The sequence below is a fragment of the Pinus tabuliformis genome, chromosome 2_1, assembly GCF_031772625.1.
Source record: "Pinus tabuliformis cultivar Carrire ecotype Pingquan chromosome 2_1, CPIR1, whole genome shotgun sequence".
Taxonomy (NCBI): domain Eukaryota; kingdom Viridiplantae; phylum Streptophyta; class Pinopsida; order Pinales; family Pinaceae; genus Pinus; species Pinus tabuliformis.
The window spans coordinates 925,877,030-925,895,866 of NC_142299.1; the positions used below are offsets into that span (position 1 = coordinate 925,877,030).

The window sequence follows — 18,837 nt, forward strand, 5'->3', positions numbered from 1 at the left end:
ACGGCTTGATCAAAGAAGAGGTCTACGCGGAGCAACCCGAAGGATTTGATTGAAAATATCATGTACGCAGGTTGACGAAGGCTCTCTATGGGCTGAAGCAAGCACCCCGAGCATGGTATGAGAGATCGATAGCTACTTGATGAAGCTGGGATTCACTAGGAGTGAAGCCGATCCTAACCCTTACTTTAAGGTTGAAGATGACAAGCCTCTCATATTGGTGTTGTATTTGGATGACCTCTTTCTAACAGGTGCAAACCCTCTCATTCACAAATGTAAGAGGGAGTTGGCTTCTGAATTTGAAATGAAGGACCAAGGACTTGAAGTGTGGCAGAAGCCGGGGGAAATTTTCCTATCTCAAGGAAAATATGTGGTAAAGATATTGGAAAGACTCGGTATGATGGACTGCAAGCCTGTGACTACCCCAAGGATCTTAACTTTTAGAAGTTATATGGTAGTGATGTCAGACCAGATTTGGGAAATGCCTCTGAGTTTCATAAACTCATTCGCATTGATGTTCTTGGTGAACCTCCGTTCGAACATATGTTTTGCAGTTAGCATTGTGAGCTCATATTTGGTTGAGCCTCACTGAATTGATGCCAAGAATCTTCTGAGATATCTTCGTGGCACAATGGGTTAAGATACACTGTTGAAGATGTGAGACTACTTGGATATACTGATGTTGATTGGGCAGGTAGTGTGGTGGACCGTAAGAGCACTTCTGGGTGCTGTTTCACCTTGGGATCTGCTTCGATATCCTAGATGAGCAGGAAGCAGAAGTCGATGGCTTTGAGCACCACCGAAGCAGAATATATTGCTGCTAGCATGACCTCGTGTGAGGCAGTCTGGTTGCGAAATCTCTTCAGTGAGCTGTTTGGATTTACATTGGATACCACTGTGATTCTCTGTAACAACCAGAGGTGGGATTCGATTATTGAGGAATCCCGTATTCGTCGATTGCTCCAGTAGATAGACATCATCTGGGATATGGTAAGTCAATGAGCAAGGAGGCTCCATCGCATTAAGATGATGTACAGGTCGATACACCTTGTCAAAGCCCGAGGAAAGATCCAATTTGTGATTTTCCCAAACGACTTGGAGTCGTCAAGAAACCCTTGTACAAGGGTCCTGCATGTTGGATACATTGAGCTCTGGGAGCTCTGAGGGCTTGCGGTTATTACTGGAGCAACATACGACCACAGGGTGACTCACCCTCCCCTGGTGGTGCGCACTAGAACAAGATGATTCACTCTCTTGTGGGACAAGATAATTCGCTCTCTTGTGGAACAAGATGATTCGCTCTCTTGTGTAGCAGGATGATTAGTTCTCCTATGATGCCTGGATTAATGTGTTCTCCATGGCGACTGTAGCAGGATTGATGTGTTCTCCTGTGAGGCTTGGATTGATGTGTTCTCCATGGCGACTGTTGCAGGATTGATGTGTTCTCCTGTGAGGCCTGGATTGATGTGTTCTCCATGGCGATTGTAGCAGGATTGATGTATTCTCTTGTGAGGACAGGATTGATTAGTTCTCCTGTCGAGGCATCCTACCCATGCAGTCTGGGACTCATTGGAAGTACCTCTCATTTGATCAATGAGCATGGAAATGAAGTTAGGGACCATAGTAGTACCGATGAACACATCGTTGTATCTACCGTACTCCCTACGCTAGGATAACCTCCATTGATCTGGGATCAATGATACTAGTCTGAGACCAGTGGTAGGAGTTGTACCATACTATGACGCTGACTTCGGGTCGATTGACACTGGTTTGGGACTAGTGGTACATACTCCGAGACTGACTTCGTGTCAGTGCACTACTGATCTGGGACCAGTGAGAGGTACATACTATGACGCTGACTTCGGGTCAGTTGAGATTGGTCTGGGACCAGTGGTACACTCTCTGAGACTGCGATATTGGTCTGGGACCAGTGGTAGGAGTGGTACTTACTATGAAGCTGACTTCGGGTTGGCTGAGACTGGTCTGGGACTAGTGGTATGCACTCTAAGACTGACTTTGAGTCAGTGGAGGATGATACTGGTCTAGGACTAGTGGAGTTGTACTCACTATGACGCTGACTTCGGGTTGGTTGAGACTAGTCTGGGACCAGGGGTACATACTCTGAGACTGACTTTGAGTTAGTATGATACATCCTCGATCATTTCTTCTTCTTCATAATTCAGACAAAAGCAGAGCAAAACAAAACAATGCAAGAGCAGAGCAGAACAGAGCAAAGTAGTACCGATCAGTACAGGGCAGAACAAGACAAAGCAGAACAGGCAGAATAGAGCAAAGCAAGGCAAGGGTCAGGCTGTACAGGGCAGTGCATTTGACGGATGAATAGTAATGAACGATAGACAGATTGCAGATGAAGTTCTCCCTGGTTGAGAGGGAGTGTTAAAATTGGCAACCAGTGCAAAACTTCATGTGGGTCATCTTATTCATGACTGATAATATTTTTATTAGATTCCTCTCGTCGAGAGGTGTAGGATTGATATAAAGATCATCCGATTCTGATAAGTATTCATGGAGATATGAATTTATTTTGATTATGGAATTATTATCAAGCCGACCTACAACTCATGTAGGCTCAGAAGCCCAACAGTCGCATCTATTCAAACACCAACGTTGTGTATAAATATAAGAGGACTTTTCCTCATTTGCGCTCACTCTTCTCATCACATCTCTCTCTCTCTACTGTGCAGAAATGAGTCTCTTCTCTACTGCGCAGAAATGGGTCTCTCTCACACAGGTGAAGCCGGAAGTTGTTGAACCTGAAGCTGCAACTGCAGATCCAAAGATTGATCTGCGTGGTCTAGAAGGTCTCCTCTTTGGAACTGCATTGTAGGTTCATCTGAACCTCCTCTGAAAGCCGCAACTTTTGGTGGTGGAATGAAGTCAATCCGACGAACGGTTTTCAAGATATCAACTGCCCTAGTTTGAAGCTGGAAATTGCTGAAACTGAAGTTGCAACTGCAGAAGTAAAGATTTACCTGCGTGGCCTAGAAGATCTCCTCATCTGAACTGCGCTGTTGGTTCATCTGAACCTCCTCTAGAAGCCGCAACTTTTGGTGGTGGAATGAAGTCAATCCGACTGTCGGTATGTGAGATATCGTCTGCCCTAGTTTGATAATGAAACTGCTAATGCTGATGCTGCTGATCTAGGGTTTGCTACTGCTGATATGAATCAGATTTATTGTACTATTTCTCTCTGCTGAATTATTGAAGATGAAAGAAGATTTGATCAAAGGGTTTCCCCACACATTGTGGGGTTTGTCCCTGGCTAGTCGCCACATCTTGTGTCCCTTGTCTTGGCTTGTTTTCTGTCAATCGTTTAATGTTCTATCTGCACTTTACTTTATGTACATGTGATTGCTAATCTGTAGAATATAATAAGAAAAAGAAGTAAACTGTTATAAGCATAGAACATACCATAACTTAACATAATATCATAGTATCATAAAAGATAATAATAATAATATTAATAATATTGATGATTAAGTCGAGATTGAACTGTTAGGATTGATTAATGAAAAATTAAGTGATTTTCCTTTAACTATACTTGATTAGCAAATGATGCAAGGTGATTTACTATTTTTGGAAAGTCATACTTGAGATGCTAGACATGACTTTCTATTTTTAGAAAGTCACTCCAGAATTATCAGAAATAAGATTTTATTTAAGGAAATGCATCCTTGAGCTGCCAATTTTCAACACCTTTGGAAGGAAAACACCTTAGTTAAAATTTTCACCTTACTATTCCATATAATAGAGAAAAACAAAACAAAGCAAAACAATGCAACTATTGATTCATATATTGAACTATTCATAGATCTAACATTAAAATAAGAGGAGGTGAGAGTTGATCAACCCTCCTTGACAATCTTCCAATTCATGGGGATGTTGGTGTTGCATTGAAGCACTCATATTGTGCATTATTTATGCAACTAACTTTAACATTGTATGGTATAGGAGTGGATGCTAACACTGTAATCATTCAACTAGGCAATGCTCTGGGATTCTGAGTGATTGTATCTTGTGCTTTCTGGCCTCTGTTACAGAGTTGGAGTCTGACAAGGCAGAATTTTCGAAAATGTGCAAGCGAGTCGAGTACACTATTCGTGCTTGGTATCTTACACAGTTTGAAGATATGATGGTATGGCTGTTTTGACTATTTGCCCTCTGTTACATTACTGAAAGTTTTCCCAGTGAAGTTAAACTCCAGTTGTTATTGAAGCTTATATTTTATTTTTATGTTATTTCGAAAAGTAACTTTCTTTTGAACTGTCATGCATGGCATTACAATCATGAGGTGGTTTATCTCTTTGTAAACTCAATAAAACTAGCACTTCCTTTCTTGTACTTATTGCTAGTTAACACTTCATTTTATGGAGCCACATTTTGTCTTTGGTGCAGCAATTGTATTCTCTTTTTGACCCTTCTAATGGCGCTAAGAAGCTGCAGCAGCAGAGTTTAACTCTAGACAATGTGGACAATCTTGAACAAAGGTTTTTGAAAAACTTATTCAAGGTGAGAAGCCCATTATATATTATGTTCCTATGAAAAGTACCTTGAATGTTTCTGTTAAAAGTGTCGGGTTAATGCTATTTTATTAGTGAATTGGATGGTGTGCCTTACCTATTCAATATTGATCAATTGAATGAAAGAAGGAACGAATAGGCAAATTGATTATCTTAATATCTTTTCACAAAATCTGTGTGGTAGCATCTTTGCATTTATTATCAGATATAAAATTAAACTTCAATATTATAAGTGTGCCCCAAAGTGGTCATTATGTTATACTTTGTCTTGTGCCCCATTTTATCCTTTAATGACCTACCCATGTGGTTGTTGAAACTATAATTATTATCTGGGGATGTAATTTAAAAGTATCATGAATGGGTTGTGAGTTGAGCCTCAAGATCATTATGAATATGTTAGTAGGAAGCCCTTCTTAGGAAGTCTTGCGTAGTTGGGTAAACATTTTTGTTCCCTAAATGCTGTGTATGTAGAATCCCTATGTGTATAAGAAGCTCCCATTTTAATTGAGTTATTGTCCTGAGTGGATGAAATATTGTGTGTCTACCTCTATCTTTGTTGATCATGTCTATGTTCGTACATAAGATTCTGACATGTGTGATGTCTATGTTCGTACATAAGATTCTGACATGTGTGATGGAATAAAGAGCTTCAACATAATCCTTGTGCAAGCAAATGACCCCACCAAGCCATCATCTACATGGAGTTTTGAGCACTTCCTTTGGTCCTAGAGGCCATTTTCCAACTGGTCTCTTTTCTTCTTAGACAATACGTTCAGTTACTTGGAATCCACCTGCCATCAAAGCAGGACCTAAACAAGATTATTAGAGAGTTCAGTTATAGGCAGTACATTGAAGTTACTTGGACTTCACCTCTGGAGGGCCTTAGTGGTAAGAATACATCAAGTGTAGGTACAAAGTGGGAGTGAAAAAGCAACTCTTGCATCAAACTGAAAATAGAAAAGATACAGAACCAATTATTTATCTAAAATCCAAATATCTAGCCAAGAGAAATAAAATAAGGTGCAAATAAAATAAGTCTTAATGTTGAAATAGAGATGCCAAGGCTTGTCGGAGTTGGATCTAGAGTAGTTGTTGAGGAAGAGTCAAGGGATCATGATATAGGCTTCTCATTGGAGTCATTGAGGACTGTTATGAACTCACAGATGATCGGCTTCAAGGAGTGGTTGTGATTGAAAAGGCTTGGTTGTATTATCTTGCGGGGAGCATAAGAGTAAGAAAGATGAAATCTCCTAACATCCAAAGTCATGGTGCATGCCTTGTACCCTAGAGTAGAAGCTCTTCATGGGTCTTGAGGAGATTGGTTGACCCCCTGCATGGGGTGGTCGAGTGATAGCACAAGCTTGCACTGATATGGAATCCTTGCTGCTTGAATGCCTTGTACCCTAGAGTAGAAGCTCTTCATGGGTCTTGAGGAGATTGGTTGACCCCCTGCATGAAGTGGTCGAGTCATAGCACAAGCTTGCACTGTCATGAATATTCACTTGTTCCTTTTGCCTCAACTAGATGAGAGAATCAATAATTATGAAGCGGTCCTCTTCAAGTTCACCATCTAGAATAGGACTTGTAGAAACTAATATGTGTCCAAATATTTTCCTTATGAGAAGGGCAAGACATCTCTAGTTGGGAGAGCAAAAAAAAGTGGGAAAGGAGTTTTTGGAGTCTCAAAATAGGTAGTAGTATTCCCTTTGATATCATAGTGGATGGGAAATTAGAAAATGAAATGCTCCTCCATCTTGGGCTATTGTAAGTAGCATAACTACCAAACCTTGACTAATTATGGTGGTGATGTTTTAGGTAACAACGGGTGTATTTTCACATGTGGGGAAAGTGGGCTAAGTGATGGGACATTGCACCCATAGACCCATGGTATTTTGATGACCCATGATATAGACCCATGGTATTGCATCCTTAGGAAAAGTATAAGCACAAGGGTGAGTGATTCATTCTTGTGGTTGGCAAGAGAGCATCACATGGAGGGTTGAAAGGGCCTATGGTCGACAAGAGAGCATCCTGTGGAGGAGTGGTGAGAGGGTCCAACAAGTCGAGTAGGCCTTAGATATGGAGCAGCAAGGAGAGTTACATATGAAGGTTGAGCAAGGCTGTTTTGAGGAGGCCAAGTAGGCCTTGGGTAGGCCAAGTAAGGCTATTGAGTATGTTGTAGCTGCGTTGGCAGAGAAGGGCTAAGTTTGTTCTTGTTTTGAAAATAGAGAATGGCCAAGTTTGCCCCTTTTTGGACATCAGAGAAGGGCTGATTTTTCCCCTATTTGGACAACAGAGAAGGGCTGAGTTTACCCCTATTTGGATAAGAAAGAAGGGTTGAGTTTGCCCTTGACTTCTAGTGATTGGACAGGTAAAGTGTTGATTTGGGGTAGGATCAGATGTGCTCTAGCCATGAAAATTGGTGGAGAGGCTAAAGCACATGAGATCTCCAAGATCCATAAATGGTTTGGGCAGATTCTACCTAGTTAAGGAGATATTAAAATAATTAATATTTTTAATGGAGTTCCTAAGTCTAAACTTAGGAAAAATAAAATATTAATGGGTATTAATGTAAAACTGGGTTAGAAGGTTCCAAAAGACATAGATCAAGCCAAATCTAATCTTAGCCGTTGATTAGAGATGTAATCTCAGCTGTTGAAGGACCAACAGGAAAAGTATAAGAGGAGGCTTGAGGGTCAGTTGTTGAACACACCAGAGTGATCAGTGATTTGATTTTCTAGAGCAGGGTTTGCTAAGAAAATTCGAATCGGTGATCAATTGCAGCGAGGGGCAGTGAGTACGAGACGGAGAGGCAGAGATAGTGTTGAGAGACCAACTCGAAAGCAGAGAGAGGCAGACACTAAGCCAGAGGGAATACGCAGAGCCCAGTAGAGACAACGCAAAGGCCAGAAGGGCCTGCGTCATCCACACAAAGGTTGTAGGAGTGACGCAGAGGGCCGTAGAGGCTGCACAGTGCCTCAGAGGGCTGACGCTAAGGCTAGGTGGGCTGACGTTGAGCTTTAGAGGTTGCTGGAGAGGGTTTGTGGGGCAAATTTTCTGAATATCTGCACTCGAATAGAGAGGTATTATTGCCGGATTATTTTCTTTGTCGGGTGAGCTGGTTTGGCACCCTGTTATACTCAAGGATAGACTGCATAATAAAATAAACCCTCAGAAGTGCTGCACTGGTTTTCCCAAGTTGGGTTTTTCCGAGGACGAGTTGCCCAAAAATAACATTGTCACTTGTGTGTTTGCTATTTCTTTCAGCTGTTGATCTGTAGATGGTTGAGACTATATTGTGTTTATTTTGATATTTATATGTTTAAATAACTTGTTCGTAATTAACAAGTAGGATAAATAAACCTGAGAATACAGATAAAATTTCTAACGGGTAATACTTAGAAATTTCAACATGGTACCAGAGCGTGGTTGTAGATCACAGGAGAGCTGAAGGCACTAGTTGAAGCAGAGCATTTGCAACAGAAACAACTATCCTGAGTGACAGAAGCTGTTCCTAGCAGAAAGTAGCAGGGAAAGGTTGAGGCAGAGGGACTGCGTCATCAGTTCGGGCTAGAGAGAGGTCAACGCAAAGGCTAAGGAGGGTAGAAAAAGGTTCACGAAAAGCCACGTAGAGACCAGGAGGGTTGACGCAGTTGGCTTGGGGAGCATTTCAGCCAGTGCTGGGATTACACAGAGCCTAGAGGCTCAGTCCTTTGATTGCTGGGGCTTAGGAAGCTGTGGGCAGTTTGCGAGGAGTGAAGCTGGTGGGGTGCTATTGCTGTTGAGACAATACTGTACCTAACGGGGCAAAACCAAGGTAGAGGGAGTCGCTACCGAGGCGGATTACTAGCCAAGGAATCTAGATTAGTGTTTCAGGTGCACAGGAGATTGGAGAGGTGCGACTCGACAGTTGGCAGGCGGATTTCCAGGAGGGAAATCGAGCCTCAAAGGGAGTCTAGCAGAGAACTTCTAGAAGGGAAGTAGAGACTCAGAGGAGTCGAACGAAAGAGCAGAAAGATGGCCATGAATGGACTGGGGGATCAGGACAGGCTGGACGGGGTGTCCAACTTTGTGGTCTGGAAGGCCAGGATCCTGTCCATTCTAGGTAGACATCACATCAAGGCCTTCACCTTGAGAACAACGGCTATCCCAGTTGACCTGATTGATAATGAGAAAGCACGAGGAGGTAATGGCCAAGGCGAAATGCATCATCCTTGATGGGGTCAAGGATCATGTGGTCCAACTTATTGCTGAGAAGGATACTGCAAAGGAAATGTGGGACACGTTGAAGACGTTGTACCAACATACTTCTGTGTAGAGGAAGTTGTTACTTGAGAATCAGTTGCGGTCATACCAAATGCAGAAGGGGGAGCAGATAGATCAGTTCCTTGGTAGATTGAAGGAGATCCGGGACCAACTGAATTCCATAGGGGCCACGTCGGATCAGGAGTAGATGGTGAGGACCGCTCTAAACATAGTCTCCGAGGAATGGGAAACATTCGTCCAGAGCATTTTGGGCAGGGCGAATCTTCCAGATTGGGAAGAATTGTGGGTGGCTCTTCGCCAAGAACAGATTAGACGGCTGAGCAAGACGAGAAGTAGCAGCAAAGGAGTCTGGATCAAGAAGGAAGAGGAAGAGGATGCAGCTCTGGCATTTGCAACGAAGCAGGAGAAGAGGAAGAAAAAGGACCTCTCCAAGGTTAAGTGCTTCAACTGTGGGGAACTGGGTCATTATGCGAACTAGTGTCTGAGGAAGAAGAACAAGGGAGAGGCATCTGACTCCAAGGCAACGCCACCGAAGGCAGAAAAGGAGGTAGAGGAGGATAATGATTGTGCCATGAGTGCTCATGTACCTCTAGAGAAGAGGTGGGGAGACCTCAAGCTGTAGTCGGGAAGACTACAGGTGATGAGGGGCAGGATCCTTGAGGTACCTAAACTCTTGGATCAGATCGTTGCTACAGGAGCCTCGATGTGAGGACTAGCAGGATTGGCGGATGTCAATAGAAATGGATGCGGATGAAGAGACAGAGAGTGCTACAGTGCAGTAGTCCTGGGCAGCGCAGATGTAGCAGGCTTCAGCAGTGCGAGAGGCACAGAGGAGGTTGCAATAGTGCAGGATGGCACAGAGAGGTTTGCAGTGGTGCGAGAGGCAGGGAGTTGTTGCAACAGCGCAGAGGCAGTAAAGGGAGCACTTGACAGCGACAGAGAGAACTTTAGCATCGGGAGTGTTTCTAGCCTGACAAGGACGTCAATAGTTGGGAGGATCAGTTACTTACTTCTTAGTAAATAAGTTGCAGTGCAATAGCAGTTAGTAGTAGCACGATGCATCATGATGAGAGGGGTTTGCAATGCAGATGCAGTGTTGGGAGAAAGGACGAGTAGCAACAAGGATGCCGAGGGAGCTGCCGTACAGATGCACCAGTGGCAATGGTAGGGCCATGAGAAACAGTACATGATGCTGTAGTGCAGAGGATGTTGGGCGGGGAGGCCTATCATCAGCACAGGTACCGGTGCCGTATAATCAAAGTGATGCTCAGAGTGGAGTATTACTAGAGCATAGTCCTCACTAATAGGGAGTGTTAATTTCGGGTAGCATCAAATGTGCGCTAGCCATGAAAATTGGTGGAGAGGCTAAAGCACATGAGATCTCCAAGACCCAGAAATGGTTTGGGCAGATTCTACCCGTTTAAGGAGATATTAAAATAATTAATATTTTTAATGGAGTTCCTAAGTCTAAACTTATGAAAAATAAATTATTAATGAGTATTAATATAAAACTAGGTTAGAAGGTTCCAAAAGACATGGATCAAGCCAAATCTAATCTTAGCCATTAATTAGAGATGTAATCTCGACTGTTGAAGGACCAACATGAAAAGTATAAGAGGAGGCTTGATGGTCAGTTGGAGAACACTCCAGAGTGATCAGTCATTCGATATTCTAGTGCGGGGTTTGCTAAGAAAAGTTGAATCAATGATCAGTTGCAATGAGTACGAGAGACCAGCGCAAAAGCAGAGAGAGGCAGACACTGAGCCAGAGGGAACATGCAAAGCCCAACAGAGAGCGCAGAGGCCAAAAGGGCCTGCATCATCCACGCAGAGGCTGTAGGAGTGACGTAAAGGGTCGTAGAGGCTGCGTAGTGCTTCATAGGGCCAACGTAGAGGGTTCTGGGCTGACGTTGAGCTTTAGAGGTTGTCGGAGAGGGTTTCGTGGGGCAGATTTTCTGAATATCTGCTTCCGAATAGAGAGGTATTACTGGCAGATTATTTCTTTGTTGGGTGAGCCAGTTTGGCACCCTATTGTACTCAAGGATAGACTGCATAATAAAATAAACCCTCAGAATTGCTGCACCGATTTTCCCAAGTTGGGTTTTTTCGGGGACGAGTTGTCCAAAAGTAATGGTGTCACTTGTGTGTTTGCTATTTCTTTCAGCTGTTGATCTGTAGATGGTTGAGACTATATTGTGTTTATTTCGATATTTATATGTCTAAATAACTTGTTCGTAATTAATAAGTAGGAGAAATAAATCAGAGAATACAAATAAAATTTCTAACGGGTAATACTTATAAATTTCAACATAAAGGAGCAACCAATAGTGAGCAGACTGTGGCATGGAGACAAAGGAGGGTTTCAACAATAAGGACAAGGGTTTTTCTGAGCATTGGGCCATTTTCCCTAGTATAGGAGCCCTAGATTCTTGTTGAAGGACTAATAAGATCTATGTTTTGGGGCTGAAATGTTGTGTATATTGTGCATGCTATAATTGATGGTTTTATAAGTTTAGCTATGCTAAATTTGTTTTTGCTTAGAAATATTAGTGTGTTTTAGTTCATTAGCTGTGTAAAGTTAATAAGAAGCTATTACCAGATCTTGTGTGTGTGTGTGTGCACTGAGTCTAGTGCCCCAAACACCAACATGGTATTAGAGATTTGTTTTTGAGAAGGGCGAGTGGATATGAGATTTTCATAGGTGATAGCTTAGAGAGGGGAGATGTAGGAATTGTTGCAGGTAGTAGTAGTGTTTTGAAGACCCATGCCAAGAGATTTGGCTAAGTGTGGCAGATTGCTTGTAAGGGCCCTATTGACCACTCTGTATCAACCACCCTATAGCATCGTACATTTTTTCAAAAAGGACTCCAAAATGTTCAAGCAGTCAAGTATCTAAATATCATCATTCATCTTTCAACATTTTATCAAAGTTGTAATTCCAAATTCTGCAACCCTGTGGACCTTCATTGTAAAAATGATTCTTGTATGCTTATAAATCCATGTAAAAACATCTAGGTAGTCTATTTCCTTAGCAAAGAGTTTCCTCTAGGAAGTGTTTTACCCTCTGCCAATTATTCGCATTTCTGAACCCAAATAATTGACAAAGTTTTTCTCCCACACATCCCCAAAGCTAGAGTGGGGCTCGATGGTAAGATCTTAGGTGAGTCCTAGTGTTATAGAGACTATGTAATTATCATACTAGATCATGTGTCCTGTGTCGCAGAATTTGGTTAAGTGTAAGTGTTTATTTTTAATTATTAAAATTTCCAACTGGTTGGAGATTTAATAATTATTTGGATGTAAATTGTAAAATCAAAGGTTTGTAAAAGTTTAAGGGGGTAGAGTACTCATAATTAGAACCTCTACACCTCAACTTTGTGTTTACACACTTTTTGAGGGTTAAAATTATGTCTTTCCCCTGTTTTTTTATTTATTTATTTTTGGTTTTCTGGCAAAAAAGATAAAAGATTAGCCATAAAATATTAAAATATTTAAAACTGAGAGAAAATAAAATTCTCTCCAAGTGGAAAAACGAATTTTTGGAGAAGGTGGTCTTTCCTGAGGAAGAATTAAATTTGACAAACTCAATTCCAAGGTAGAAAAACCCACAAGAAATTCGATTGGGCTAGAAAAGAATTATTTTTCTAGAAAATTAATTTTCTGGGTCCAGTTGGTTGAAGAAAATTTTCTCCAAGTGGCAAAACGAATTTTTGGAGAAGGTGGTCTTTCCCGAGGAAGAATTAAATTTGACAAACTCAATTCCAAGGCAGAAAAAACCCACAAGAAATTCAATGGGGCTAGAAAAGAATTATTTTTCAAGAAAATTAATTTTCTGGTTCTAGTGGGTTGAAGAAACATTAGTGTGTTTCAGTTCATTAGCTGTGTGAAGTTAATAGGAAGCTATTACCAGATCTTATGTGCGTGTGTGCACTGAATCTAGTGCCACAAACACTAACATGGTATTAGAGATTTGTGCTTGAGAAGGGCAATTGGATATGGGATTTTCATAGGTGATAGCTCTAAGAGGGATATGTAGGAATTGTTGCAGGTAGTAGTAGTGTTTTGAAGACCCATGCCAAGAGAGTTGGCTAAGTGTGGCAGATTGCTTGTAAGGGCCTTGTTGACCACTCCGTATCAACCACCCTATAGTAGCGTACATTTTTTCAAAAAGGACTCCAAAATGTTCAAGCAGTCAAATATCTAAATATCATCATTTATCTTTCAACATTTTATCAAATTTGTAAATCCAAATTCTGCTACCCTGTGGACCTTCATTGTAAAAATGATTCTTGTATGCTTATAAATCCATGTAAAAACATCTAGGTTGCCTATGATCCTTAGCAAAGAGTTTCCTCTAGGGAGTTTTTAACTTTTTTACTCTGCCAATTATTCGCATTTTTGAACCTAAATAATTGACAAAGCTTTTCTCCCACACATTCCCCCAAAGCTAGAGTGGGGCTCGATGGTAAGATCCTAGGTGAGTCCTAGCGTTATAGAGTCTATGTAATTATCATACTAGATCATGTGTTTTGTGTCGCAGAATTTGGTCAAGTCTAAGTGTTTATTTTTAATTATTAAAATTTCCAACTGGTTGGAGATTTAATAATTATTTGGATGTAAATTATAAAATCAAAGATTTGTAAAAGTTTAAGGGAGTAGAGTACTCATAATTAGAACCTCTACACTTCAACTTTGTGTTTAGACACTTTTTGAGGGTTAAAATTATGCCTTTCCCCTCAAATTATTTTTATTTTTTGTTTTTTGGTAAAAAATATAAAAAAAAATTAGCATAAAATAGTCAAAAATTTAAAATTGAGAGAAAATAAAGTTCTCTCCAAGTGGAAAAACGAATTTTTGGAGAAGGTGTTCTTTCTTGAGGAAGAATTAAATTTGACAAACTCAATTCCAAGGCAGAAAAAAACCCACAAGAAATTCGATGGGTCTAGAAAAGAATTATTTTTCAAGAAAATTAATTTTCTGGGTCCAGTTGGTTGAAGAAAATTCTTGGGTTCAAAAGAAATTAATTTTCCAAGGTCCTCCATCAAGGGAAAAATGACCAAGGTGGTTGAGTCAAAAGTGGTTTTTTTTTGTAAGCTTGGTAGGACTACATCTTCATCATGTCCAATATATCACCCCGATCGGGGTGGGGAATTGAACAAGTGACTTAACATCAAGGAGTGCCTTAATAGAGCACCAAATAACTGTCTATCCAAGACCCTGTGGACAAAGTCAAAAGTGAATTTTTGAGGGAAAAAGTTCAAAATAATATTTTTTTGGACCAAGAAAAAAGTGGTTTATTATGGAATTCGAATTTCTTCATCTAGATCAAGGGACAAGATTTAATTTTGGCATTATTCAAACATCTAGCAACTGCTATTCTCTAGGATCAAGTCAAAAATTTTGCAACTTCTTGGACCTAGCCATTTTCTGCTTGGAGAGGGGGATCTAGATCTCTCTGTTTTTCTACAAATTGAGCCTGAGGTTCCTTATTGTAATCATCTTTGGATGGTGTAATTGGCTCTTGAAGCTCTGTAACATTATTTTTTCTATGTAATAAAATCAAAATCTTTGGGGGTGAAGCTATTTGTGTATGTCTTCAGTTTGTTATGGTAAATTTATTTTAATGATTTGTATTTTAATTTCTACTAGGTTTTAATTTGTTATTTCAATGGCGAGCTGGATTTGTTGTAGCTTGTTTGCTCCTGCATTTGGACTGGGAAACACATTTGATTAGGCGGATCTAGTGGATCCTTTCTTGGACACTTCCTTTTTGCCGTGTTAACCCATCCCTATTGAAAGTTGAAACCAACGTGGAAAAAGTCGAAGTCGGGATTAAATCAGCAAGGGTCCAAAAGTTGAAAAACTCGTTAAAGTCGGAGTTTTTTGAAAAATTTGGCAAAATAAAAAAACACAAATATTCATTTTTAATTTTTTTTTAGCATCTAGAGTATCCACAACATCAAATAAATGCATTTCCACATAAACATGCAAAGAAAGCTAATATATAATATGTATATGAAGTCTAGTGCTACATCACATATCAAAATAGTGAATCAACTCTTGAATCTTGAGTATTGTCTGAGTCCCAACTCTCAAGAGTCAAAATATCAACAAAACTATAATAAATGTATATCATGAGTGATCTACATGTCATAAAGTAGTCAGTCATTGAGATCCTCTGCGCCTTTTACGAGATTAGGGAATGGATTTGCCTTTTCCTCTAGAGGAAGAAGGCCCAGCCCTTGGAAATACAAATGGAGTCAGTTGTCCTCTAGATGGCGATAAAAGAGGTGGCCTCTATCCTATGCTGCTGCTGCCCATCCTAGATGGTGTCACCTCCTCCTCATCATCCTCATCCAGCTCAGCCTTCTGACCCTAATGTTGCTCCTCCTCCTCTACCTCTGGCTCTCCCTCCCCTGCAACTGCTACCTCCTCTGTATCCACATCTAACCAATCCGGGATCGAGTCCATGGTCAGCCTCTCAGTCTCGACCCTCCATGTAGTAGTGGTATCAATATTGTCCAATGAGATGGCTTCCACATCAGGAGGTTTCTGAAGTTGTTTCACCCACAATCGAAGATTGTAGTAGATGTAGACCATGTCATTGATGCGTTGGGACTCCAATCTGTATTAGGGTCATAGATTGTAAATTAATACTTAGAAAATTTAAATATAAAAAATAATCAAATGAATTCAAAAATTTAATTTGAATTTTTTTTACCTGTTGCGCTTTTTGCTGTGTATTTTGTCAAATACACTCCAGTTGCGCTCATACCCAAAGGAACTGCATGTTTGGCTGAGCACTCGAATGACAAGCTTTTGGAGATGGGGTACTTTGCCACCATAGCTTGTCCACCAAGCATCTAAAAGTTAAAAGAAAAATGAGAAACATAAAAAAAACATTGAAATTCTAAACTTGAAAGTTTGAAACAAACTAAAGCTTACTTGGCATTTTGGTCGTCCTATTCTTAATAGCCATGGTAAAACCAGATGTGCCACCTCCCATCCTATATACCTCATTTTCTTTAGAAATATCTTCACGTTCTTGCTCAGATGCCACCATCCTCTCAACACAAGTGAAAAATGCATCCATCACCTCGACATCAAATTTGAAATCACAGGCGTAAGAAAATGTGGAGTTAAGGTAGATAGTTGCAGCATGAATGGGGCGATGGAAGGTATTGTTCCATCGCTCATCAATCACTCTCCATATGCCTTGTTTCTTTCTCTAACCCCTTGTCTCCCTTATCTTCATAATAAGCACGAATGGCTTCTTTGGCCCTATTCATGGCCTCATACTAGTAGCCCATTGCGGGCTTGTCTCCATCAACCAACTGAAGAACCCTTACCAAAGGTTATGAAATGGCAAACACCTCCTCTACTCCTACCCAAAAGCTCTGATCATATCAAACTAGTCTGCATATGCCCTCTCCCTCTGGTTTGCGGCTAATAAATAAAGCATGCCAATCCGATGAAAGAAACATGCTCTTCACATCCCACATAGAATTCAACAGAGACTGAAGGGATATGAAAAATAGTGGAAAATCGTGTAATGGCAGGACGCACCAACTCTTTGTTTTTGATGAATTTTCTCATCAAGCTAAGCACAAATGCCTGATTATATATAAATTTTGTTATGCTCCTGGATGATTCAACAATATCCCTCACAATAGGAATCTTACCTATATCCTCCAACATCAAGTCAATGCAATGAGCAACACAAGCTGTCCAAAACAAATTAGGATAACTCTCCATAAGAAACTTGCCAGCTGCAACATAATTTGCAGCGTTGCCCGTTATGACTTGGACAACATTGCCTGGGCCTACTTCCTGAATGAAGAGGTCCAACAACTCATATAATAAACGTGCATCTTTCATGTGTGCAGATGCATAAATAGATTTCATAAACATTACCCCCTTGGGACAACTAACGAAGAAGTTAAGAAGGGTCCTACCCTTCTGGTCAATCCAACCATCTGACATGAGTGTGCATCTAGTGTGTTCCCATGATGCCCTAAACTCCTCCAATCTAGAATTGCAATAAGTCTTTTCATCTTGAAGAAGAGGCCCTCTCAATTATGCAAAGGTGGGGGCTTTGTACCCTGGGCCAACGACAACAACAACATCAAACATAGGTTGGTAGTATGGGTTTGTCTTGGCAATGTTGAAAGGAACATCTCTCCATAGAAGACACTTACTGATCAACCTGTCAGCTTCTGCCTTTTCCTTTTTTTAAGCGTCGATTTGATGCCAGGTTGTGCACCAGGTGTGGTTCTAGGAACAAAAAATATGAGAAAGCTGAGGGGTTGGGACATATGGGTGTGGAAGGTGATGCTGAAGAAGCACTCTCACTTCCCCCCACTCTTGAGGCCCTTACAAGTTGGATTTTTAGTGCTGCCCTAGTGTCTTTTCCCTCTTCTTTATCCATCAACGATTGAATGGCCCATCGGATGATTTCTGGAGATGCCCCAAATGGAATTTTAATCTGTTTATACCTCTTGACATATGCTTGCCACACAACTTGAAAGTCAAATACATTCTATTGATCCCCTCAGATTCGGGTATAGTATCAGGTTCACCATATTCCCACATAGCATCCAAAATCCTTGGCATTTTGTTTTAAACTTTGAATTTGAATTTGAACCCGGGCACAAAAAAAATGAAACAAATTAAAAATTTCCCATCACATAAGAAGCAAACACAAATGCAATTGTTGATTTTAGATTTTAAATGTCTCTTCTCAGTCACTTGAAAACACTCAGATTCCATAAACAAGGGTTTGAATTTTTGTCATTTTATTGTTGAAAGTTGAAGTTTTGCTTCAATCTAGATTCTAAACAATGTTTTGATTCAAAATTTTAGGCAAAAATAAGATATAAACAAACTAATAGAATTATAGGAAGATTTAAGAAGCCATTTGTGTTAAAAGGACTAAGAGAGAAATTAAAATACATACCTGGCAGCAGCAATTCGGCACTTTGAATCTCTCATGTTGAGCAGTGGACAAATCTCCAATTCCCCACCACAAAACTAGCAAATATCCTCCTCTTGGGCAATGGCAAACAATTACTCTCTCCAGAGGGACGAATGGGAGCAAAAACAAGAAGAAGATATGTTTTTTTTGCCCTTTTCGGCCTCTTATCCACGGCCTAGGAGAGATGGCCGACATTTTCGGTCGACTCCTGATAAAATCAGGATTATTTTGATTAAATCGTGATTTTTTTGGCAGTGAAAAAGTCTGCAAAATGTCTGGCTGATTTAATCATTTTGCTGAAAAAATCAGGTTTTTGGGATTTAATCCCGACTTTTTGCTGACTTTTTCCACACTGGTAAAACTAACAAAATCTTTCGAAGTTGTGTAGAAAATCTTTTCTAATAAGGTATAGAGGACTTGGGGAAATTCTTGCTTGAATCAGCAAAGTACTCGAGTCGAGCATTTGGAGTAATCCTTGTTTGGATCTTCATCTCCTCAGCCCATAGCAGCGAAGAACCCATAGTGGGTCATCTTAAAGGCTCATCATAAGACGTTTTGAAGGGGTCTTCTTTCCTTTTGCTCTACCAAGATCATATATTAAATTTTTTTATCTCATCTATTTCTGAGTGCTTTTGCTGAATATTAGCTATTTCAAGAGCATTAAAATCATTGTAAATTTGTAAATTATTTTTAATTTTACTAATCCTCATACATTGTATATTGTTGAGGTCTTCTAACGTTGGTTTGCACGAGTGATTCAAGGGTCAAGGCCAGGTACCAATGCTGCCTTGGGGGCCAAGAATACTTATAAGTATTCACCCATCAAAGTCAGCGTTCATACCTGGTCAAGGCTGCTAGGGTCCAAAGTCGAGATCTGACAAATAACACCTTTATGAACCCTTTAAAATTGATTCTCGAAATTTTCTTTTGAAGGCCAAGAACATTCTAAGCCTTTTTAAAGCCCTGGCTGCAAGCAGATCTGGCTTTTATTTGCAATTTTTTCAGGAGCTGAGAGGGTTTTGAGTCTTGACCTTTGTTTCCTAGAGCCACAGACCTATTC

At 40.5% G+C, this 18,837-nt stretch overlaps 1 protein-coding gene across 4 annotated transcripts in view; it reads left to right on the forward strand.

Moving 5' to 3' along the window:
* Nucleotides 1-18,837, forward strand: part of LOC149203684 (uncharacterized) — a 283,560-nt gene that overhangs the window by 23,415 nt on the left and 241,308 nt on the right. For all 4 annotated transcript variants that reach the window (XM_089403521.1, XM_089403522.1, XM_089403520.1 and 1 more), the window contains exons 2-3: nt 4,059-4,153; nt 4,414-4,527. In XM_089403521.1, the coding sequence (XP_089259647.1) occupies nt 4,059-4,153; nt 4,414-4,527 (209 nt within the window). The remainder of the gene's footprint in view (nt 1-4,058; nt 4,154-4,413; nt 4,528-18,837) is intronic.